This window comes from Notamacropus eugenii, chromosome 3 (genome assembly GCF_028372415.1).
Source record: "Notamacropus eugenii isolate mMacEug1 chromosome 3, mMacEug1.pri_v2, whole genome shotgun sequence".
In the NCBI taxonomy this organism is placed as follows: domain Eukaryota; kingdom Metazoa; phylum Chordata; class Mammalia; order Diprotodontia; family Macropodidae; genus Notamacropus; species Notamacropus eugenii.
This window is the reverse complement of record NC_092874.1, coordinates 93,609,565-93,636,608: the sequence shown is the minus strand read 5'-3', so window position 1 is coordinate 93,636,608 and position 27,044 is coordinate 93,609,565. Positions and strand designations below refer to the sequence as shown.

The window sequence follows — 27,044 nt, the reverse complement described above, 5'->3', positions numbered from 1 at the left end:
AGGAAAAAAATGTGTTTATCTATACTCTAGAGAAAAGAAAGATGAATATGTTCAAAACGTATAACAAACTATGGTAGTCACATTAATTTGAATACAAATAAATTTGATACACCCTAAAACAATATAATCAAAAGTTCAAATCTGGATCTTTTAAAAATCTGATACAAAATAAAGGAAACAGCCAATCAACAAAGCACAAATGGCAACAAAATGAGAATGAGAATACAAGCAGATAGAACTACAAAACTGGCACCATTTTTCTGGAGAACAATTTTGAAATACACATTACAAATTACAAAACCAAATGGATACTCTGATTCAATGCCATATCCTAAAGATATAATTAAAAAGTTATCTCCATAGCTACCTTATTTTTAACCACAAAAATCATTATGTAATTTCTGTTCTATGGCTGAGGGTGTAACATAAATAGTATTCTAATAATATAATAGAATACTACTATACTATTTAATATGAAAATATTTCTATACTTCAAAACATGAAAGGTATTGGGACTATAAAAAAATCAAAAGGCAATTGAAAGAAGATAAAAAATTGCTAATATAGAAGAAACTGTGAAGGTTGACTACAGGAAACATATTTAAGGAAAAATATGTAGAGATCACAGAATTAAGGATCGCATGGTTATAGAATTGGAAGTCAAAAGAATATTGGATGTAATTAAGTCCAAATTAATAAAGATGAGAAATGAGGCCCAGGGAGATGATCTGCTTATTGTCAGAAGGGAAAAAGGGAAAAGGCCAGCACTTGAACTCTGACAAACAGAATAATAGCAAGAAATGAAGGTTGGTAAAACAATCCAAAGTACAATGTGTAAAAAGATCCACCAACTTAACTTTTCATAGGGGTTTGTAAGTGTTAATCCAATATGGTTTTCAAGATGAAAAGAGAGAAAAAAATATTGGTTCATTCACATTCAATATTCCTTAGAAAGAATTTTTATATTTAATGAGGGCATTTTTATCTGTTCAGGGAATCACCTTAATGAAAATAGAACTTTCGTGGTACACAATTCATAGCAGTCCTTGAGAGTTCTATTGTGCAGGCACAAGATCTCAAGATTTCCTTTCAGTTAAGACCACACAGTTCAGTACTACATGGAACAAAGCAAAGTTTAAATGAAAGAAATGAAACTAATTTCAAAGAAAAGGTTTTCGTTCATTTTGGTTCATTATTGTTCAGCAATTCTTCAAACTGTGTCTGACTGACTCTTCGTAAGTGCCTAAGGCTGGATTTCAACTACAAAGATGAGTCTTTCTGACTTCACATCTGGCTCTCCACCCACTACACCATCTAACTGCCCCTGTTTATTTCACAGTGTAGTACCGGGTTAGGGAGGCTATGGCCTCAAGAGCACATGTGGCCCTCTAGGTCTTAAAGCGTGGCCCTTTACTGAATCCAAAGTTCAAAGAATAAATCCCCTTAATACACACACCCCCTCCCTACCTCGAAGGTCACACCTGGTCTAGTCTATCTGTAATATGGTAAATACAGAAAGCACATAATCTCCTGTATCTGTGTTGTGCAAAAACAAAATTACTACCTTTTGCTAAAATTAGTACTTTTTGCTAACTGTGCCTATGAACTTTCTTGTCCTAGGAAATAAAATGTGCAAAGCCTGCAGTCACCTGCAATAAGCCTACCCACTTTGACTCACTTACCCAAAGAAAGGTATAGAATTTTCTGAAGCTGTCAGGATCCCATTAATATGATCACCAATAACCAACATGGAAAATAAATTTCTAGCTATGGATTTAATAAAACATTTTTAAAGATAAATATATATTTTTTTGTTTCATATTTTCATTCCAAAAAAGCAGTATCTAGATACGGCAATCGACTATCCAAGACACAGCACAGAACAGAAGAAATAGCATAGGATATATGGAGTCAGAACATTTTTAGTTCATGGACACATTCTGACAATTGCTAATTTGAAACCCTAGGGGAGACACTTCTTTGATCTTCAATTTGCTCATTCATAAATTAGATAATAATAAAATTATCCACTTCAGGACTAATTCTGAGAAAAGTACTTTGAAAAATCTCAAAATACTACATGTATTTTTGATGATTGCTATTTTGAAAATCCCTTTTACATGAGCTCTATCTTCTGTATAATCACGTGTGGGTAAAAAAAAAAAAAAGGATGCTATGCACTTCCTGATTTTGAGAGGATAGAGACATATAAAACATTCCTCTATCATCAGGAAACATGTTCCTATTGCTTCCTTGGAATACTGATGAAGAACGAAAAAAATAAGATGCAGTGAAGACCCTGTGGTTTGGGATTACATGTCAACAGTTTGTCTAGAGTACGTAATTGATCATTCAGGACAATGAAGCTGGTAACAGAGCAACTTTAACAAGATCCATGTCAAGATAGTTAACAATTAGTCCCAGAAAAGGGGCAAGAAAGTGTGTGTGCGCACGCCCTTATGTGCAGTTTGCTTACAATGCTTTTAGAATTCCTTTTGCCACTCAAAGGATAGCAGCAAAATATAAAAAATATTCATTAAGAAACAGTATTCAAAAAATATGTACAAAAGAAGCTGACAAATTACATACTCTAAGACAAAAATGCTTTTAAGAACAGGAACTGCTTGAGTTTTCAACAATATGTTACCTACATTAGACTACACATTAGTACATTATGGCTTAAAAACCAAATTTACCTAAGAGACATTACAAGCTACAGAGGAAAGATCTAACACAAATATATAACATAAAAACTTAATATTATGCTCCAATTACATTTGTCAACAATTATTGTCCACTTTTTTGGAGAGGTAAAAAAATAAGATAATTATATGCTATGTTTATAGTAATGGGGCAGGTAAGTGGTGCAGTGAATAAAATACTGGGTCTGGTGTCAGTCAAGACCTGAGTTCAAATGCGGCCTCAGACACACCTGGGCAAAGACACCTAACCCTGGTTTGCCTCATTTTTCTCCTCTGTATAATGAGCAGGAGAAGGAAATGGCAAATCACTCCAGGAAAATCCCAAATGGAAACACAAAGAGTGAGACACATCTGAAATGACTCAGTAACAACAACAATAATAATGTTGCTCTGGTCATTTGGAAATCTAATTTATGGAGATTCTTTTGGAAAAATGCAATTCTTGAAGCCTTCAAATTGAAGTACATTGAATCTCTCTCTATTTCAGATAGGCTAATTTTTTTTTTCTGCTGCCAGAAGATTAAAAACTGCATGCAACTAGTATACGAACTAGTTTGAGGAAACTACTAAAATAAAATTAACATCTCACAACTTGTCTTATAATAGTGAAAAATGATATAATGTATCAAAAAAGTTGGTGGTATTTGCCCACATTTTAAATAAAACCTGAAGATTAAGTGTTATAGTCCACTTAGTTGCTATAATAGAAAATTTGAACAGAATACTGGAACCATTAGAATATGAGGATGAACTTTTAAAATTTCCACAAGTTAAACACTGAATCCCAATGAAGTGAAATGACTTGCTTATAGTCATGTCATTAGAGGTGAAAAAGTTTCTGCATTTCCAAACGACTGCTGTTCCCATTAAATAGCAGTAAGGGAAACTTTAATGTTGACTTTGGATGTATAAATATTTAAGGATTAATTTTGTCCTTTATCTAATTCAGTGTATTTTCTTAATCCAGAATTGTATTTTAATGGCATTGGAGAAGGCCAAGCGAGATTACCTATACCATTCAAGACTGGCAACTATTTTCCAATCTAAAGTCTTGAAAACTTACTTCGGGAGAAGGTATGAGCTTTGTGCATGATTACAGATAATATACATTAGAGACTGGAGTAGAACTCAGGACTCTTAACCCAAGAGGCTATTCACTATGGCATGCTATCAAGAGTTCCTTCAAGCTTTACATAGAGTCTCATCTTTCAAATAAAGAGATAAGAAGAGGTACCATTTTTAAACCTAAAAGAAATATAATGAAAATGTAAAAGAGGCTGTGAATGGTGACAAGCTCTTATCTTGAGTTCTTCAGAAGCAGTCTTTGGAGAGAATTCAGGGATTGTATGATCTTGGATAGCAAAAAAACTAAGTATTTATTTGTTAAAAATTGGTTTCTTTTGTAATACTGTATATTTTATTTTTTTGCTTCATAAAGCATATTTTATGGACTTCAGATTGCCAGAGGTCCACATAACAAAAAGGTTCATGGATTTAAGTGATATGCAGTTTTAACTGCAAGGAAAGTAGGATCTTTTACTGTTTGAGTTTTGGCCAATCAAGTGCCTTTGATTCAATCCATCAAGAGTCTTTGATAAGAAACAGTATACATGCCATAGAGGGATGAGTCAGAAACAGAACTTAGAGAGAAGAGAAAGAAGCAGAGCTGACAGAGAAGTGATCGTGAATAGGCTACGGGAAATTGTGCGGAGGCCTAACAGAAAGAGTGTTTGTGATGTCAAATCTCTGTCTGTTGGTCTGTGTTGATTTCTCAGAGAGAAGTCCTGAGTTTTGATCTGTATTTATTTCTTAGAAAGAAGTCTTGTCTGTAGGTCTTCATGAGTGAATTGAGATGATGACGCTGGTAATGTATACAAATACTGTTAAGCCCTGTTAAGCCTTGTTTTCCTAGAGACAAAAGCTGTGGACAGGAGCCCCTGAAGCCTGCCATTGGACAAAAGAAAGAGTTTAAAGGGGAACAGTTCTCATGAGCTGACACAAGAAGCAGGAGCGGAGAGTTGCCTGCATGTGAACCCAGACAACAGCAGAGAGTAGTCAGCCTATAGAGAAGGAGCTATGGGGTTTGGAAGTCATCCTCAAGTCAAGATGAAAGAGGACTTTACTTGGACACTGTGTATTGATTAAGAAGATTGTTCTTTCTGTGACATAGGGGTGGATGGCATGGTATTTTGTAAAAGGACTTTACTTGGATAGTTGGTATTGATTAAGCACGTTGCTATTGTTATGAGATATATGTATTAGATGCTATGTTTTGCTTAAGAATGTTGGATGAATGTTATGCTTTACTTTATTGAATAATGTTTAGTTTATTGCTGAAGAAATAGAGTTCATTATACTGTGCGATTAGACTCTTAAAATGACTCACAGCAGCAGTCCTCAGGTGTACTGCCATGATTGGCTTCATAGCAGTATATGGAGAACTAAAGTTAAAAAATGAAAGACCATTAAAAAAATAAAATACAATCCATTTCTAATTCCATTTGAGAAAATAGCAAAATTTATTGACAAAAAAAGGAATATTTCACAGCCGTAAGTTCTAAAACAAATTTCTTGAGATATTTAGTCTATTATGTTATTGTCCTTTCCAAATTTTCCAGATGATTTATGTATAAACACAAAATGCAAAAGAGAAACACCAAGAGAGGGAAAATAATCTAGTATGTTACTATCAATAATTATTCATATTTCTGAACCCTTTTAAGATTTTCTCATGATATCTTGCTAAGGTAGGTTGTATAAGCAATCATAGAGGATTCATAAAGATGAAGTGACTTGCTCAGGGCCAAATGGAGCCAGGACTCAAATTCTAATCTTCTGATTCTAAGACCACTATAACAGGTTGTATCTCATTCAATTTTGCATTGTAAGAGAAAAGGTAGACCACATATCCCTGAAAAGTATGTGATGCCAGTTTCCTGACATTGTCAGGAAAAAAAAGAGATAACTGTTAAAATGATAAATATTTAAGGCACAAACTACAGACACAAAGGAAATAAAGTAAGAACTTACTGAATTGTCACGAACTTTACATACCTTGAGTTCCTGGTTTCATTGGAGTTGAGGTTGAGCTGAGCAGGGGGTCAGAAGTAGGATCTAAAAAGTTTGTGTTCATACTAGTTTTACACCCAAGTTGAGATGCTGATTCTTCTGACAGGTTATCTAGACACAACTTGTTCTGCCTACTTGTATCTAGAAGGTCTTTTCCAAAGAAGGCTTCCTAGATGAAAATAAGCAGAAATAATATTCAGTTATCTCTGAATATTGACACATTTCTATAAAACAATTTGAACATTCCAATACTTACTTAACAATGGGTAGAACAAAAACTATACTTGATACTACATTCTATTCCAAAATCACAAAAGCTGATCATGCAGAAAGCCAAAGTTCTTTGCAAGGAAGGGTTGTTTAAACTATTAGTTGCGAAATTAACTCTTTTTGGGTTTAGAAAAGCCCAGCAGAATCACACAACTGCAAAGCAATCCATGTCAACTGCAAAGCAAAATATGCATCCAATAACTGTCATACAAAGCAATTTAAGTATTAGAATTTAAGTATAATTAAAATTTCAAACCTAACCAAAAAAAACCTAACTTTGGTGGATCATTTTCCTCTTTTAACCCAAAATGCTTTCATACAAATTAAAGTCTATTGAACATCCACAAACAAGAGAATCTACATGTTGAGTATTTTTCAAAAACCCAATATTTTATGTCCTAAGACAGATTCATTCGTGGAAATGGCCTGGACACTGAACTTTTTAAAAAAATCACAAATAGTGCGCCAACAAAAAGGGTAAGGAGTCATTCTGATGCACCAACATAGGGTATCCAAAAGCAGTGATTCTGGAATAAGAAGGCCTAAGTTTGATTCCTAGGTCTCCTATTTTTTACCTGTATGAGGAGCTTAGTCAAGACACTTTCCCTAGGTTAGTTAGTAATCCTGGGTATTGAGAATTTGTTCTTTAGTTTAGCAAGTGACTCATACTGCCACCATTTCTCAATGACAATAAACCCATAGCTCTTACCTTACTGTAATCTAATGGCTTTATGAACTTCTCGATATCAAACAAACCTTCAGATAATACTATCATCAGTCAAGCAATGAACCATAAATGACTCATGAAGAAATTAAAATAGCCTCTCTCAACCTGACATTTGCAAAATATGGTGCAAATCCTCTAAACAGCACTAACAGTGAGTTAAATTATGAGATAAGCCATGATAGGAGGAAAGTAATTATCACAATGAAGTAGTAATTTCTTATTACTTTTAATTATAGCATTTCAATATTCTGAACCTCAATATACTTCAAAAAAGGCTTACTTTACAAAACTGAAATATCTTACCACAAGTAAAAAGATGTATGCAAAATGAAATATTTAGAACTGTTCACTGGAAAGATGTTTAGAAAAATTACCATTTCTTGCTTCTATTATATTTATATTGATGTGGTTATGGTTATAACATAAGGAAAATGGAAAATATCCATAATTATAGTAATGTAAACAAAAAAGAAAAAAAACAAACAACTCAATCATCTCCTCTAAGCTTTCCAGATTCTTAAAATTAACATCTACTGAATTAAACTGAAAACACCTAGGAGAAAACAGCTCGTTATAACATTTTTGGATTTCTTTTCCTACTGTCTTTATTCCATTGTTAAAATGGAAGTCACTTCAATTTTCCATTTTGGTAAGGATAGATGACAACCATGTTTTGTTATTTCCTTCATTCCTTCAAGTCAGGAATTAATTAGCTGTTCTGCTTTCAAAAAGAGAGCTACAGAAGATACCTGAGTAATTGAATATTCCATTTCTTTTCCTTATCACAAAAATATTCCTTCCTTCATGGCAGCTTATTATGTATTTTCAAAACTCATTTATTTTATCTAAGGGGAGGGATTTAACTAGCATTTAAATATTTCCTACTATGAGTCAGACTCTAAGCTTAGTGCTTTTTATAAATATAATCTCATTTGATTGTTTTTACAACATTCCTGCAAAATATATGCTATTATTATCGCCATTTTGAGACTGAGGGAACTGAGGCAAGTAGAGGCTAACTTACTTGCCCAGGGTCATACAGGTAGAGACAATCTGAGGCCACCTCTGAACACAAGTCTTCTGGACACCACATTGAGTATATTATTCACTGGATCACTTAGCTACCTCCAGGTTCCCAGGTGTAATCACTCAACGAATATTTATTAAGAGCTTCTGTGTGCCAGGAATTGCATTAAGTATTTCTCTCAAGGAACCCACAACATCCATAAGGAGGTGATAGCATATAAATAACCACATACATTTCAGATACGCATTGAGCACAAGGAAGGAACACAGTCACAGGGGTTTGTGGCAAAGACCTGCAGAATGAAGCACTTGAGCTAAGTCTTGAAGGAAACAAGGAAAACTATAAGACAGGGAGAAGGGGGCACAGTGTTCCATATGGGATATGATGACAGCATATTATTACAAAATATACATACACAGAGAGGGAGAGAGCAACTTGTATAAGAAACAGCAAGAAGACCAGGGAAACTTGATTATTTAGTGCATAAAGAAGTCTAGAAATGTAGTAACAGGTCAGTCCTTAGAGGGCTTTAAACATGGAAGCACTGCCGATTTGTTCTTAGAAGTAAAAGGAAGTCATGAGAGCTTACTGAGAGGAGAAAATACTGAAAAAGATAAGACTAATATTTTAAGAAAGACATTTTGGTAGATGTGTGTAAGGTGGCATGGATTCAATTTGATATAAGTAGCCAGTATCCATGACCCATGGGCATTCACTCAGCAATTGTGCTATGCTGATAAGCTTAGCCTGTAAACACCAGCACTGTGCTTGTTTAGTGCTGACACATCATTATATAATTGTAGTTAATGTAAACTTATTAGCTTATATTGGCATGATGTTTCCTTTGTATGCTTCTTTATAAACCAAACGAGCACTAGTCAGTAAATGCAAAATGCTGGGGGTGCTGCAAGGGCAGATGGATGCTTCCTCCCCACCCTTGGTCTTGGCTTGCCACCATCAAGAATAATGTCTCTACAGTATTTCTCTTATCTGCCCAAATCCAGAATGAACCTGTATGGAGGAGCTAATCTCCTGTGAGCAGGGAATGGATTGAAACAGGAAGAATTTTGAGGAGGGGAGATAATCAAGGAGGCTATAATAGTAACAGTCCAAAAGAGAGGTAAAGAGAGCCTGAGGGTGGTAGCTGTTTGAGTGGAGAAAACAGGACAGGTAGGAGAAATGTTGTGAGGTATAAATGACGAAGCATAACCAAAGTTTGGATCTGTGAGATGAGTGTAAGAAGTTGAATATGGCACTGATGCTATGAATGTGAGTAATAAGAGGACCATGATACCTTTAATGAGAATGGAAAAGTTGCAGAGAGGAGAGGGCTCAGGAAGGTGTTCTATTTTTGGTTATTATAAGTTTGAGATGATGGTGGGACATCCAGTGGAGCGAAAGGCAATTGGTGATGCAGAATAAGAGCTCAGAACAGTGACTAGAGGTAGATATTGAGATATATGAACCATGTGCATAGAGAAGAATTCAGAAAGAGAGATAGGATATATAAAGGATGACAGAAGACCTCCAGGAAATGGCCCTGGGAAATACCCAGTTGCTCAGTATAAACTGGGTGAAGATCTGGTTAAGTAGACTGAGGAATGGTCAGGTATTTTCATTTCATTTTTCTACCTGTGTCTGCTTTATGCCAATAGTCTACCACTTGCTTCTAAGATTGTAATTCATGGATTTACTAATCTGAACATACCTTCTAAAAAAGCTGCTCATTCTCAATTTACTGTGTTCTTTTGAATAAAATATACTTTTACAGTGTACTTATACTTAGATAGCAAGTCGCATTCTAACAAGTCTAAACACTATTTGCTTAGATTTGCTTCTCTGTAGAAGATCTAGTCCTTATTAGCAATACTTTCGGTATTTGTGGACAGACACCATAGGTTAGGTTTTTTTTGCTGCTGGAATTTTTGTCTGAAAGAACGAAGATTAAAAATTGTCTGGTAACCCGAGCCTAACTGAAAGACTGCTCTTGTAACTACTTACAACTTCAGAAAGTGTAGTTACAACTTAAAAAGAGTAGTTATCCTTTTAAGATAGCATATTTAACGAAATTGTACATATTTTTATTCTACAATAGCGCTGGGCACTTAAAAATGCTTGCTGATTGAGCAATACTCTCCAGATTCTTTTGGATATTACAATTTGTATCCACATGAGGCATTGCCACAAGGGGGCAGTAGTTATTAGGTTTAACAAGCCTTTGGAGGTTTCAGTCTTGGATTCACATAGACATACCTTTAGAAGATAATAGAGCATTTATTTGGATAGTGCAATAAGACAAAGAACGAGTAATTACTGAAGGGAACTTGTACACCTCTTTTGCCCTTTCTGAGAATCAAGAGCATATGTCGTCTGTTTTTGGAGGTAGTTTTATCAAGGCAAAATACCACTGCAAACTACTACATGGGAGCTTTCTAAGAAGGGTTCTTAAGAAGAGAACTGTGAGAAGTGAAAGCACCCAAAATGCAAATGGGGCTGTATCTTCAAAGATAGGGACCAACTGGTTATCTACCTAAGAGCATACCTGGATTTGTTGGGGGCAATCAGATCCTCAAATCATTAAAAATAGAGACATTAGGAAAAAAAGGATAAAAGTGTAAAGTAAAACTAAGGGAAATTAACAATACTTCCAAGATATTCCATTAAAGCTACTTATTAAAATATTTCTTAATGAAAATGGAAAAAAGGATGAAATAACAACATGAACTATCAATATTTCCTGTAGAAGTTTAATCAACATGAAGAACAATAAAAGCATACAAAGCCCAAAAACTTCCATAGCCAAACATTTAAATGCTTTATACGAGTTTCACTGCAAATGTCAAGCAGTATCACCTGAAGAAACAGTTAAAAGAACAGTACAGGGACAAAGTAATCCACAGAAATTTTGGTGAACTAGGCCAAACCTAACAAGAAGATATTAACAAGGAGATGAAAATATAAATTCATCAATATTTTTCAAAAAACTATTATTATCAATGATGAGACTGAAACTACCACATTTGGATTCCAGATCCTCAGGCCCAACTTGTTATTCTTATAAAGCAGAAATGGAATTAAACAACAAGATATGAAGAGTTGCATCCAATCACGTATACACAGTACACAAATCCATCTTTGGGAGATCACATCATCTTGCAAAATCCAACCAAGCTCAGACCTCAAGAATACCCTCAGCCCCAGGATTGGAAGGTAAAGCCATAAACTCCTCAACCTCTATTAAAACAGGGGAGGCAGGAGACAGAAACATCACCACAAATGTCTCATTTCCCATCCAGCTTTATCCATTAAGGGATTCTATAACTTCTCTGGCCAGCACTCAATTTTTACTTCTTTGGCTTCTAGAGTTGCCCTTGTTCTGTACTTTGACTTCTTTCAATTATTCTGAATTTGACTTCTCTACCAATGCCCCAGTATATGTCAGCTTTCCTTTGGTTACTGTTCTCCAATAGATGGCAAACTTGAGGAAATATCTAAGTACTAAGCACAGTATCTAATAGGCTCTTAATGTTTAATTGCTTGTTTATAGACAAAAAAGCAAGTCCTGAAGGCATCCGAAGACATGGAGAATGCACTTTATAGATTTCAGAAAGAAGGAAAGATAATGATTTAAAGATAGTATTGTGACCAGAAAAAGAACAAAAGAAGATGACTGATTACCAAGCAATTTGGAACAGTGGATGTGAATAATCTCTAGAAAATCTTTATGAAAATTACCTATTTATGTAAAGAGGAAATTCTTAATAAAGACTAGAGCAGAAAAAAGACTGCACATGTTTACACCAGATGATATTTTCATTTACAGAAATACTGTAAGTAGACATCAAAAACGTTACCAATATATTTAATGTCAGTAATTCTAAAGATGTATTTATCAATATGAGAGCAAAATTCAATCTTTAAATGCTACAAACAAATCCTATAGATATGTTTAGATGACATAAAACTATTTAATAGAGTAAGCTTGTTCAAAACTCTTGGGTAACCAGCTGCAAAATATGCCATCATCACCCCCAAAAAAGTAAAGTAAAAATAATGTGAGCTAGGAAAAGAATATACACAATGACTAAAAAAATGCAAATGGAAAGAATGACCGTAAGACATTTGAAAATGAAGTACAAGTGTAAAGAATGAGCTTGACTTCCATATCCCTACACCCAACCTCCCTAGCAGAGGTTAGGAGATAGTTTGGTTTTTTTCTTTTAATGTAATGGTCACTTATGCTGATTTATTTTTCCCATCTTCCTCCTGAAATACAATTCTTTACTATAAAGAATGACTGTCTAGGGAGGAAAAGAGATACAGGAAGAAATCTAGAAGAGATAAAAATGAAAGATACTTTAAAAACCTGCTATTTTAAAAAATCAAAGATACTGGAAAAAGGTGGAACATGAGATTTCTCTAAGTGTCAATGGGCCAAAAGAAATATGTGACAGGAATTAACCTCTATTGAAGAGATCTTGTGAGCTGCCTGATAAAACTGAAAATGAAGGACATGGGCAGCTAAGTGGCACAGAGGATAGAATACCAGGCTTGATGTCAGGATGACATATCTTCTTGAATTGAAACCTGGCCTCAGATACTTACTAGCTGTAAGACCTTGGGCAAGTCGCTTAACCCTGTTTCCCTTAGTAAAATAGGATGGAGAAGGAAATGGAAAATCATACCAATATCTTTGCCAAAAAAACACCAAATGGGATCACAAAAGGTCAGATAGAACAGAAGTGAACAACAAATATAGCATATTTCTTCAAAGTGTGCTAAAAAACAAATGCAAGATGTCATTACTATATTTTTATTTTATATATTAAAAGTCCACAGAAAAGATGGCTGTCACTGTCAAGAAGGATGGCTGTCCTACAGAGAATACCCATAAAAAACATTCCTTTTATATGATAATACTTAGAGATAGCTTATATGATGAGACATGAAAAATAGAATTTGGCTGAGTAATCCAGGTAAGAAAAACACAATGAATGCTTATTGTCTTGACTGACATGCAGTAAGAACAGATTATTTATTATTTAATTATTACTATTTAGTCAAGCAGGATTTACTGAGAAATTTGGAGCACATGAAGCCTAAGGTCTTTCAATCTCAACCTCTATTATGGTATGACACTAACATAACTTAAAGGAACAACTACAATGTATTAGATAGATTGGAAAGAAATTTTACGGAGGAAAAATGGTTTACACAGAGCAATGAATTTGGAGAAAGAACTATGTTCAAATCCTCTCCAAGACACTTACTACTTGTAAGACCCTGGCAAATCACTGGATTTCAGTCAGTCAATAAACATTTACTGAAGACCTACTAGGTGCCTTGAATTGTGCAAAGCAGTAGATATGAAAAGAAACTCAAAAGACAGTGTCTGCTCCCCCAACTGTAAAAATTGGAGGTGACTCAATGATATCTAAGTCCTTAACTTATAAACCTAAGAATCACAGTGAATGAGAAAATATGGATGGCTTACAGTCTTCACTGTGTCAAGAACTGCCTATGCTAGTTTCATAATCACACTTAAACATAATTTTATCTATTATAATTTCAAAAGTAATGTGCTAAATAAAGATATGTTACATTTTCCATATTGTATGATATTCTCTCCAATTCTTCTACAAGCAAACAAATTATAGTGGACTGTACTCAGTTCAATTAATTAGAAAAAATTTTCTTAAAAGAATATTGCTAGTTGCACACTCAGTTCAAATGTATGAGAGGAATGGTCTTTAAAAAAAAAAAAAAAAAAAAAGGAAAAGAAACCTATGTTTGCCTCTCAGGTTCTACCGAAAAACTCAATGGATAGTTTAATGATTGTCAATATTAAATGCAGTTCCCAATTAGGAGAGTTATGTTACTGTAAACTGAGTTTAAAGGATCATACAAAGTGTTCTATACCTCTACCTACAAAAGGAGGTTTTTAACAAATTTATCAGGTTGAGACAATTTAGATGACAGGTTTACAATCAAAAGGGCCATTAGCATTCATCTAGTCCAACCATCTTATTTTTACAAATGAAGACCCTAAGGCCCAGAGAGGTTACCTTACTTGCCAAAGATCACAAAAATTTGGACAGTCAAAGGTGGATTTGAACTGAGGTCCTTAGATTCCAGAGTACCTTCAACTATGCTAAAGTTCTTCCCTTACCATGAGCAATCAAGGAAAGTTGTCTCCCCAGAACCTCTTTGGAAGGATTAATGTCACATTCACTGGAGCTAGAAAGGGAGAACTGGGATGGAAGATTTTTGTGAAAAATTTCTAAAAGTACAAAAATAACATATATGACAAGAAATAAAACTGGTGGTTTCATTATCGAATAAAACATGGAACAGATAAAAGATATGAAAAGTATGTATCAATAAAAGACGCGTACAAATTTCAAGCTTGTGTATATAGATACTAACTAACCCTCAGCATATAAGTCTGTCTTTTCCCCTTAAAAGTATCATAGGGTCACAGATTTAAGTAGCCTCAGTGGTTATTAAGTGCAACTACAATATAATGATAATAGGCTCATGATGGCTTGGGAGCAATGGATAAAAATAAAATAGTCAAATTATCACAATGGCGCCTAAAAATAATAAACGACTAAAAGGCATCTAATACATTGGGTAAGTAAGGGTTTTATATGTAGATTTTATGTAAAGACATGCATAAAGATCCAAGACAACAGGTTTAATCTTCACCAATGGAGGGAGTATATAATCTCATAAGATCATGGATACAATAAAGTCATTTAAATAGAAATTTAATTTTCTGTGCAGGTAACACCAAAAGGAAAATATTACCTGCAGATATGCAGGGAAAGTTTCTTCAAGCTTATTTTTCTTTTTTCTATATCTCTTCTTTATTTTCTCAGTGCTGTCAGAGATAGGAATAGATTCATCAACCAGAGTGTCTGGTAATTGTTCACTCCAACCTAAAATAAAAAATACCACCATAACTAAACTTTATATAATTATAAATTTTATATGAATGTCCAGAGAAAATTCTAAAATTATATTGCTTATTGCATTCCTTCTTTAAAAAAGCCTTTCATTCAATTATCTCAAGGAATTTCACTAACATACAAAGAAGTAAAAATGCCACACAAATATTTATTGACCTGAAATCTATGTACAATTGTAACAATTTGGGGGAAACCTATTATTCCATTCTATATTCTTAAATACTGAAACAGAAAAAGTAAGGGCAGTGCAAATCTCAATATTTTTTGTCAAATGAACTCAACTAGTCATCTGTGAAAGGTTTTAAAATAAAAGTTCATGGGGATGTATAAGAAAAAAAGAGGGTGAACATATCAACATTATGTTCTACATCAGCACTTCTCAAAAATAAAAATAACTAGAGAAGCTATGAAATTTCCAAAACATAAGCCTATCAAGACCCCTACTCTACACATCTACACATACTGAATCTAATTTGTTTGCACTGTGAGAAGGCAGGGTATGAGAGAAAAAGACTAAAAAGGTCAAGGAAACTGATTATATATGATGGATGTTTAGTATTGTAGCAAAATCATTCAATAAAAAGCATCAAGTGAAAAAACAATATCCACCTCCAGGAAAAGAACTTAGAGTGTGAATGTAGATCAAAGTAAACTTTTTTTTTTCTAAATATATAGCTTGTCTTCTGAAAAGGTAGGAGGGAAGAAGGGAGAAATATGAACTCAATTTTACAAAATGAACGTTAAAAATTATTTTTATATGAAACTGGAAAAACAAAATATTAACTGTATTAAAAACAGGCAACAATAAAAAAGAACATTAAGAATTAACATTATACGATAAACATCTAAAAGGGAATTCTTCTGCCCATCAGCTCCATCCCCTAAAAGTATATCAGACTAATTCTTTCCATAATACTCCAAAAAATGCAACTTAAGAGTTGAACAGCACAAGGGCTTGAGGTTAAAGTCCTTGGCACAACTTCCTATGCTAATATGAATTCCAGGTCAACTAAAGGCATAAAATGTCCTGATCATGTCATGTCTAGGCTCTTAAGACTTGGATGATCTCCCAAAGTCCCAATAAGTGACCATATCTCCCACTGCAAGAAAAACCAGTATTTCACCCTGGTGGTGATAGGGATGGGGTGTTGGGGAGAACACAGTGGAGAATCTAGAGCTAACTGTTATATCACTGCTTAATAGTCTTTCTATCATATGAATAAGTAAACCTCTTTTTTCTAACTATTCACTATCTCACTATATTCACTATATTCTTTCCAATATAAAACTTCAACCACAAAGGGTGGTCTTGGGTTGTGGAATGCAGCCCTCAACACCTTACTTTGTGCTAGGTGTTGTATTAAGTTCTGCAGATATTTGGAAAAGAAAAAAAAAAGGAAAAGAGTTTATGTTCTAATTAGGGAAACCTGCACAAAAAGGTTATAAAAAATAAAAATACAGAAGAGATACAAGGTTAACTGAGACAAAAGGGATTAGCAGCTGGGGGAACCAGGAAAGTTCTCATATGGAAGGTGATATTTAAGATGAATTTTCAAACAAACTCCTGATTTTCATGAAATGGAGGTAAGGATATTTTTAATAGCATGTTAGCTGTGGAGACAGCCAGTGGAAATATGAAAACATGAAGTGAAAAATGGGCATGAGAATTAAAAAAAGATTATAGGTATACCAAAATATATATGGGAGGGCAAGAATAAATAAATAAATGAGTGAATATAGGCATATAGATATAAACTGGAAAGATAAGAAGGAGCCCAAGTACTTGCAGGAAAAAAAAAAACCCAAAAAATGCTACATGGTAAATAGAAGAGTTTATATTTCATGTGAGAGGTAACAGTGAGAAAACTGAATTTACTTTAGTGGGAAGGAAAACGTGTAAGCTTGTGCGTTAGGAAAACCATGCTGAGAGATGTCTGCAAAAAGGATTAGAAAGAACAATGATAAGCTCCAGGTTGTTGTTTCAACAAAAGCTGCTGCAGCAGTCCAGCCAGGAGATGATGAAGCCCTGATCAACAGTGGGAGCAATGAACAGAGCAAAAAGGGGTAAATCCAAGAGCTGATGCAGAGGAAGAAATGACAAGATTTGGCAAAGAACTGGAGCTGAGGATGTCACAGATGTCACCAACGAAGTAAATCTTCATGAATATGAACTGAAAATGGCTTGTGTGTATTCAAAATTGTGAATTACTAGTGATGTGAATCTAGCAAAAAGATGAAGAAAGGATGATGAAGAATTGTTGACCATTCTCTAACAAAGAAGGATATAATGAGATATGGAAAAACTACAGGCTACAGAGATAAGTATTATAACAAGTACAAATGAAATTATTACATACCATCATCTCTACCAGGCAACTGTTCAGAAACGGAGCCTGAAGAATCTTTTCTACTCAAAGATCGTTTTGTTTTTCCTTGTCCAGTTCGACTTCTTTGGCGTACCATGAAACCACCAATACCTACAGAGAAGATGGGAGTAAAGAACAAAAATGTGAACTGTTAGCTCTTATAAGAATAAAATTAAAATTGCTTTCTTTAATTAGTTTACATTTCACAGTTTCTGAGAATATGAATTATCTTTTAACCTAGAGCCAAATCTACTTTAAATGAAAAAAAATTATTAGAGCATTAGAGATGATCTCAATGACATATTGAAAATTATGGTTTTTTTTCAAATCAGCAATAATCACGTTGGGACAAAAACAGGGTAGGCTAAAGAAATAAACCAATTAACAATAAAATTAACCTGGGGAAAAGGTGAAAAATCTGAAGTGAAATAAAAAAACAAGCAAAGGAATGAGGAGCAACTAGCATTACACCATAACTCATACTATAAAAATGATAAAAATTAGACCAAAATTTTATAGGTTAAAAAAGGAAAGAAAAATTAATCAATGGAACAAGTTAGGCTTAATCCAGAAGCAATCTTTCACAGTGTTGTGGACATCAACTTACCACATTACTACCGTTAGGGCACCCTAACTGATAAAAACTTGATGGGGAAACTGAAAAAACATTTAGACAGAAATTAGTGTAGACCAGCATCTACTTTGTTAAAGGGAGCTTCATCATAAGGAGTTCACAACTTCAATACAAATATAAGGTTCTCTACAAAACACCCTTAAAAAAATCCATTTACCATATACAAAGAAACCCATAAAGTACCTAAATAAATTATTTCACTTTTACGAAATGTACTTGGTAAGCAATACATGTACCAAAGGAAATTTTATAGTCTTGTTCAACACGCAGTTTCCATCTACACGCTAATCATATATACACAGAAAAGTATTTAGAGTATACAAAAACCAACATTAAGTAACTAAAAAAGACTGAAGAATGAAATAATTCAATGAAATTCAAAATGAAGAATATATTGTTTGCCGAAAAGATTAAACTTTTTCCTAAGATGTCCAATTTTCTTACACTGTGTCCTCTCTCTCTTGTAAGGTAGTTACTGAAAGATCATTCTACATCAATGCTGAAAAAAAAGACTGTTACAGCATATACTGAATACAAAGTCCCCCAAACAATACTTTTAAGGAAAAGATTCCATAGTCCATTCAACTCTGCTACTTATAACTGGAAAACACAGAAGCAACAGAAATTTAACTCGTCTATTAGGTGCTAATAGAGGAAGTCAGAAGGAAATGATAAGCAACTAAGGAAAATTATGGTTATTTTTGAACAGATCTTAAAAAACATTACTGAAAAATACAGAAAAACCTGCAAATAAATTTTCACAATTAAATATGCAACAAAGAATCATTATGTGAATGTATTTTTATTAAGTTAAGCCCTCATTAAAAATGCTAACATACACAGATCACATAATGAAGATTTTGTTTAAAAAAAGTCTGCATATAAAATAATTATTAAAACTATAAGTGGCACATGGCTATAATTCCTACTATAGGAAGATGCTATGAGAGGTAGATCACTAGAACTTATAAGATATGATAGGGCTCCAGCCACTTAGCTGTAAATCCTAAGCCTGGAACAAAATGTGATTGGAATTTGGTCCACCCAGAATGCCTAAAAAGGGACAAAACAGCCTAGGTAGAAACGGAGTAAGGCAATGCTCTATTTAAGCAGCACACTGGATCTATGACTGTCTGTTTGATTTCTAGGAAGGAAAACATAAGGAGACTCAGTTACTGCTCCTCCATCTGCCCCCCAAAAGGGAGAGGGAGACAGGGAGAGAAAGGAACAGTTCATTAGGTAATTATAAAATATTATAAAGACAAGCTATTCATAGTTTCTCTTTATTAGTTTCAAGTTTTCTAATATGTATCATGTAATATAACAGCAAAATGAAAAATCAGAAAATAATCTGTCTTGAATATTTTACCTGGTCTATATGGTTTTCTTTTTCTTTTTTTTACTCCATCGGTTCCTTCTGTACCCTTAGTGTCATCATCTACAGCTTCACGCTCAGGACTAGAATCTGACTTCCCATCACAATCCATAAGATCACCTTCTGGAATGAATACATTTATATATGAAAAACAAACACCCATTATTAACTATGGAAACGCACCAAAACTGCTACTCCAATTTCCCTTAGTGTCAAACCACTATACTTGTTATGAGTTAAAAGTAACAAGAACCAAAACGCAAGTGTTAGCTTAATATAGAATTTTAAATCAATTCCCAAAGGTATTTCAATCCACTTAATCAGCACAACAGCCTGAAGAACAAAAAAGCCCCCCCAAAACATTACATTTTATGGTCCACACTGTCATGAATTATAGGAAATTATTTGTGATTTAATTCATTTGTACTTAAAAATGCAATTTATTTTTTGTGAAAAACAAACCTTTCAAAAATACAACACAGAAAAACAGACTGAGAATTGGAAAGATGCTGAGTATCTAAACTTTATTTAAATCATTATGAGCTGCATAGAAATTACTAAAAACATGAAAACATTTAAGAAAGTATAAGGAAATCTAAAGTAATTGTAATTTCTTTTACTCAGAATATATATTTATTTGGTTTTTTGGTATTATCACACACATCATTTTACAGAATTATGACTATAAATACTATTGAGTTAGTTTTAACCAATGCTGAGTACATTATTTAAAATAAAAGAATCATTAAAAAAAAAGTTTTAAAAATTACTTATTATGACTTCCTAAAAGGTAAGCCATGAAAATGGACAGAAAGCAAAAAGGTAATTTCATTCTCCAAAATGACAGGAACATGAAAGCGTAAGACGAAATGACACTAATATTAGTTTTAATTTCAAATTGTTTATAGTGTACAAAACCATATCCAAAACTAAAGCATTAAATTAAAATGCATAGTTGATCAAAAACCATAAGTAATGGAGCAAAGACAACAAAATGGTGCCTTTTCATACTCATAATTCCATGCAATTGTAAGTTAACGCTAACATTTATTGTGAAATTAAGTACAACAATGTTACTGGATTATTTTTAAACAAAGTTTGGGCAAAAACAGTCTTGTTATCGCTGAAAACGATCACAAGTGCATTAAAGTATGTTCTTTAGTTCCACAACTTTGCTGGAGATATCCCAACTAACAAAAATATCTGAACATAGCCACAGACTTTATCATGGTACCAAGCAAACTGACAGCACTTCATACTGTACAGAAAAAAGTGACATCATTAGCCATGAGCTTCCTCTTCTTCCTTAAGTAACAATTCCATTCTGGTTGATAGACTACTTCTTACCTGATCTAACGTTAAGGGTCACATTTATTAAAACAGAGTTCAAATGAATCATATGAAGTTATTTTTAACACATTTGTCATTCTAGGAAGGTATGTGTACATAATCAGAAAGCATTACACTCAGTTATGTGGAAATAACAGACAAAATTACAAGGAAATGAGGAAAAACTGAAGTAGAGGTAAAAAGAAGGGTAGACAAAGGTCTGAATAAATGGTAAAACAAATTACCTTAAATATACAATAGTTGAAAAGGCAATAAGAACAATGACTTTTAATATACTATTTGTGATGAACTATGAAAGGGCATACCAGAATACTTAATTAAAGCAGTAATGTGGTATACATTAGGATAGTTAAATTATTCTCACAATCTTCAACCAGACTATGCAGTTTAACTACATGCTAGAACATGGGTTGTGTTTTATTTATTAATTTAAAGTAAATATCTATACTTGTTACTCTGGATCACTTAGATTATATCCATAAAAAGTAATACACAGAATTAACTTCTTCTGAAGAAGTCTGCATTTATATGAAAATGAGAATATATTCCCTAGAAGGAGAAAAATAATTTCTTTGCTTAGTAATGGCAACTAAAATGTTTAATAAGATTTTCATTGTCCTGATTTTTTTATATTTTACATATGTCTTAAGGCAATCCATTTTTCATGAATTAAGTTGAGATGACTCCTTGGGATGCTTCAGTGCTAAAACTTAAATATTATGTACCATTCAATGTGGTGTCCAAGAAAAAAAAATCATCTGCTACACCAAGATTAACAGGTTGAAATCTAACAAACTATAGTCAAGTCACCTGAATATCCCCACCTGTGGTCCTTAAAAAGATTTGGTGCTCCAGGTGATAAAGAAGATCTGTTCTAAGAAGATACATGAAAAGAAAAGAACCTGAAAAGGGAAGGTCCAAGAAGACCGCTCACTTAGAAAATAAACAAGTTAATCAGACTTATGTAAGTCATCATATTAATGACCTAATCCTTAGTCAAATAAATATTAAAAAACCAATAAATATTTTTAAAAATTCAAATTATATCCATGTTACATATATACAAACCCATACATATTTCACAGAAAAAAAAAAAAAAGACGATTACCTCTGCTGTCATCCATTTCACCATCCCTTGAATGTTCCGACTGGATGTCAGGAGGTGTTTGGAGAACAGCTACACTATTCTGGTTTATGATCTTTAGTTTCAACTTTGGTTTAGATCGCTTTTTTCTTGGAACTGTCACAGTGAGGCTCTGTAACTGAGACATTCCTGATTCAGTCAAGCAAACTCCATCCTGAGTATAGGTCTTCGGGGGATCTAAAAACAATTTTGCCGATTAAGCAATGTAAAATTATTTCTGTTTATTTTAAAGATCATATATATATTTAAAACAAATATCAACAAAAGAATTTCTCTAAATAGTCATCATTCCAAAACAGAAATCAAAGAATCCGAATTTTGGACAGAAATACAGAAATCCGCACATGCATTCACACAAACACACACTGTTTCTAGAAAAAACAGTTATAAATAAAACAGCATTAAATTAAGGCTAAAAGAGATTTGTGTCACCTAAAATTTCACAAATTTTTGTAGGAAACAAGTTAAAAACTCCATTTACTATATTTTACATAGTAACAATAATACAGATTGTCTCCCTTAGTAAGTGTTGCAGATTTCATTTTCCAGCAAGTATTTGTAGGAAATAATAAGAACAAAATAAAGAAGAAAAAATAAAAACACTCCTGAATGTCAAAAATTGTATGAGGGCTAAGGAAGGAAAACGCTACTCCAGATGTATTCTACATACAGAAGCAGTTTGTATGGCCAATTTTCTTCCAGATGAAATTAGAAAATAAAGTACAATGGAATCTCAACAGGGAATGACCTAGTTGACTATTAATAACTTCCACATAGCTCTGTAAATAGTGATGCAAAATGTTTTGAAAGCAATTAGTTTATAAAGGAAAATGCAACTTGTTCTTCATGAAATAAAGCAGAAATGTTCTCTGATCTGAAGACATCTTTTAAAGACAAGTCAGAGAGCAGTAGTACTATCTCCTATGAATTATCTCATGTCACAGGAAAATAACAAAACATAATAAAAATTTCATCTCACAATGCTTGATGGTACATTGGAAAGTAAAAATTAAAAGCACTGTAGAAATAATGAAAAATGACTTTTGAAATGAAGTATATTTAAAATAGTGTAATTGTTAGCTCACAATCATCAACATCAACAACTCACTGTTGTAAAGGAACTTTTAAAAATTTTAACATTAAAAGAATATTTTATAAAAAGCCATTACGTTTCATCAACTGGATCTCAATATATATTCTATGACAATAAGAGACTGAAGTGTTTCAAAGGTATGTTTTTTGGATCAGATGCTAATTACTAACTACGGAGGAAAAATAAGAAAGTCTTACATTCTAACTATTATGCAAACCATGTAAATATTATTTTGAAGATAGCAACAATGTTGCCAATGTGTTCCATTTTATGTAAATGCCTAGTGCCCAAAAGGATAACCCAATTAGTAAGACTATTATATACATTATACCATAAAAAGGTAATTTAAGAAAGAATGAACATCAACACTGTGGCAAAAGGACCAAGAACATACATGACTACAAATATTGTACAATATATGGGACTTCAGAAATATGCAAAACAACATATGGTTCTGCTTTTATATCAACATAACTTTATAAAAATGAAATTAAGATTTAAAGTTTTACCTAGCTCTTTTACTTTTGTAACAATTTGTGCTACAATTGATGATTCACAGCAATCTGAGGAAGGCACTGAAATGACAAAAATTTTTTTTTAATTTTTAATTTATTCTATTAAGATTAAATAGTTGCAAAGCTCTTTTGTCAATATTCATTTTTTCCTTAAATGGCAATGTTTTCAGGGGTGTTAAGTGGGTTATTTTTATAATGTCTTTCAGAAATAAGCAAGCAAGACATTTTTACATACACTAGGAAGTTCACAGGAGAAAAAGTGAATAAAGAAGCAACAAGAAACTAATAAGAATAATTGATAGGAAAAGAAGGGTGTTTTGTAATATTCTTCAAATTGGTTCAAGTTGCCATAGCTATTCTACCCAAAGGGGGGGAAATGTTTTATATCCTGCTTATATATGTATAATGATTCAAGTTCCTTTGTAAGTAGGGATGAAATAATTCTTCTCCAGAAGTTATTGAAGTAATAATTGACAGATTTTCTTCACAATGTTAAAATGTTCCTATTAAATATGGCTACATGAAAAAAAAAACTGATTAGGACATATCGTTCAAAAAAGGTTCTATGTGAGTGAAACAGCAAGACAATTCAGCTAACAGCTCACCGTTTTTTGTAAAGAAGTTTACTCTTACCATTTGCTGTAGGAACATAGGGTCTGCACATAGTACAATCAAAACCAATATCAGCTACATTTTCTACTTCATCCTCAGTATTTAAATTCTGGCAGACAGCATGCATCCACCTAAATGAAAAAAATTTTTTTCAACTATTAAATGATTTAGGATTTTAAAAAACCAGCTCTGTTTTAAAAAATAAATTACAAAAAAAAAACCAAATGAAAATCTGAGGTGTTGAACATGATGTACCTACAAGTGAAAGGTAAAAGAAAAAGAGGCAAAAGGAAGACAGACAACAAATTATAAAGCTGCAGATTCATTCTATATTAGGTATACTGTCTTCTCTAAGCTAACCAGTTGGCAATTTCTCCTATTCCTAGAGAGAAAAATAATTTTTAAATGTTTATATGTATGTGTGTGTGAGTATAAAATTTTTCCTCTTCCTAGATGTATATCACCTGCCTTCCCTCTTATGGTACATGTAATTTTCAATTATCATTCCTCATTATTTTTGTTACAACACTTTTAAATTTAGAAATGAGTTCTTTATCAAACCTCAAACATAGATGATTGATGTCTAGAAAAGTAAAAGAAATTAAGTGAAATCACTAAAATTATAGAAAAGTGAAATGGAAGTATCAGAAGGTTGAGATCCCTGAAAGTGAGCAGGCAGAGGTTATGACCAAATTTTTAGTATGTTAAAAAAAAAAAGATCCCAACGAAATACAGTATGACTTAAATATCTTATGAAGGCCCTGCTAGAGGCATGAAGGTGGGGGCAGGGCACAGACATTGAACTTTTAGTCAGGAAGAGCTCAGATAAACTCCAGACTCACAGAGTTACTGTCTGTGACACTGGCTATGACCCTATAGCTCTGTTTGCCTCAGCCTCCTCATCTATAAAACAGGAGTATTAACAATAGAAAACTCATACATGGGGCGGGGGCTGGGGGAGAGGGAGGAAAGCAGATGAGATAATTTTAAATCATCCAGCACAATTCCTGGCACACAGTAATTGCTAAATGTTGGTTGTCATCAGCATCACCATCATTATTATCATTTTCATCATCATCAAAAAGTCATATATAAAAACACTGGCTGTATGACTTTGGACAAGTTGCATACCCTCTGCTTGTCTCAAAGCTATTATCTCTAAAATGGAGATAATAATTGCAACTACTACTCAGGCGCAATGTGAGGATAAAAAGTGACATTTGAAAGGTGATTTACAAACCCTTAAGTGCTATAAGTGCTCCTAGCTCTGAGATTCTGTGCTGGTGCAGATCAAAACACAACATGAACTAGAGAATTAAGTTAGTCAGAATATATTTTCAGTATATTTTTAGCTGACATGATGGACTTGGGAAAAAAAGTGATTATGTGAAGTAGGTCCTTAATAATGAGCCATCATGACATCCTTAGAATATGTTCAACTTGGTCATAATGATTTCTTGGGTTTCTTTTCTCATATCCCTTAGTCTCCTTTCAGTGTAACCAGAAAATGTTACAAGTAAAAGGGAGGTTTTGAAATGGGATTTAAAAAGAAAGAAGGTCTGACAATGATTCAGGGAAGTGAAGAAAAGAGAGGCAAGGGAGTAGAAAGAAATGAATGAAACATGCAGTTATGATGCTGAACATATGCCTTTCTGAACACCCACTCCTCTTTAAAAAGCAGAGTATGCTCATTAATTAGGGGACTGTTGAACAAGTGACTATCTAACTTTGATGGAAAACTACTGTCCCATCAAGAAATAACAAACAGGATGGTTTCAGAAAAACATGGAAAACTTGTATGAAATGACAAAAAATGAAATGAGCAGAATCAGGAGAACACTGTGTACAGTAGCAGCAATATTGTAAAGATGATTCAACTGTGAAACTGTGACTGAGCTACTCTGATAAAGAAAAACATCCAAGATAATTCCAAAGGACCACTGAGGAAAAGTGCTCCCCAATTCCAGAGAGAGAACTGATGAATTCTCAATGCAGAAACTTAATTTTTCTGGGGTTGTTATATTTTTGGTGTGTTATTCTGTAACATAGCTAATCTGGAAATGTTTTACATAACTTCACATATAAAATTACTATCAAATTGCTTGTCTTCCCAAGAAGGGTGGAAAGTCAGGAGGGAGGGAGGGAATCTGCATCTCAAAATTTTAAAAAATGAATGTTAAAAATGTTTTTACATTAAATTGAGAAATATTTAACTAAAGAAACACACATACATCAAAAAGCAGGGAAAGATCAAAGAGAGAGGTTTAAGAATGGCATGTAAAGATGATGACTATGAATATGAGAAGTATGGAACCACCCCAAAATCCAAATAAAGACAGCAGAATGGATGGGAAATCAGAATCCAATAGTATATTGTTCACACAAAACCAAGATTCACACACAGTTAGAATAAAGAGCTAGAGCAAAATCTTTTTAAAATCTTAATCCTTCAAATTAATTTTAAAAAGCAGAGGGAGCAATCATGACCTCAAATAAGGGAATACCAAAGCAAGACTTTATTTGAAGTGGTCAACATAGAAAAGTACATTTTGTTGAAAGCTATCAGAAAATGAACACAGAAAAAAAATAAATCAAATTGCACAGAACCTAAGTATTTTAAAGACAATCTAACTGAGTTATAGAGAGAAAAAATCAGGGTTTTTCTTTCACAGAGATTCCATTAATGGCTAGCCTACTTCATCTCAGAATGGATTGTTCAGACTCTAAATTAACTTTTCCAATTATAGAGTAAACTACTTGAGGCCAGGGATTTTTTAATTCACTATATGTACCCCAAATGCATAGCACAGTTCCCAGAAAAAAAGAACATTTAATAATTACTTAATTTACGTATATTACATTGAAATACTCAGATTTTTTTTAAATGATGTATTAATAAATTAGTTTTGTCTTGTAGCAGTTCAGAAATTCAGCTATCCTGTAATGAGTTAAGAAATTTAGTTCTCTTGTTGATCACTGTTCTATTCTTGTGCCAAAGAAAACTCCTACCCTTGAAGGATACGGTGGACACCAGGGAATTTGGTCTAGAACCTTTACATCACCCAACTATCAATCAAGGATGTCTGGTATGTTATCCAAACAAGTCTGATCCACTCTTTCTAACCTTTGAGGTGACCTCAAACATTGAACATTTCTTAGTCACAACAGAGAAGGAGGGGATTGTTATTA

At 33.3% G+C, this 27,044-nt stretch overlaps 1 protein-coding gene across 9 annotated transcripts in view; it reads right to left on the bottom strand.

Moving 5' to 3' along the window:
- The window catches only part of KMT2C (lysine methyltransferase 2C), a 285,522-nt gene that overhangs the window by 72,615 nt on the left and 185,863 nt on the right, over positions 1-27,044 (bottom strand). For 7 of the 9 annotated variants that reach the window (XM_072652159.1, XM_072652155.1, XM_072652152.1 and 4 more), the window contains exons 21-27: positions 23,877-23,986; positions 23,238-23,303; positions 21,600-21,812; positions 19,136-19,264; positions 17,124-17,243; positions 14,606-14,736; positions 5,757-5,940 (exon numbers count right to left, since the gene is read on the bottom strand). In XM_072652159.1, the coding sequence (XP_072508260.1) occupies positions 5,757-5,940; positions 14,606-14,736; positions 17,124-17,243; positions 19,136-19,264; positions 21,600-21,812; positions 23,238-23,303; positions 23,877-23,986 (953 nt within the window). The remainder of the gene's footprint in view (positions 1-5,756; positions 5,941-14,605; positions 14,737-17,123; positions 17,244-19,135; positions 19,265-21,599; positions 21,813-23,237; positions 23,304-23,876; positions 23,987-27,044) is intronic. The other 2 variants (XM_072652154.1, XM_072652158.1) reach the window with 2 other exon arrangements.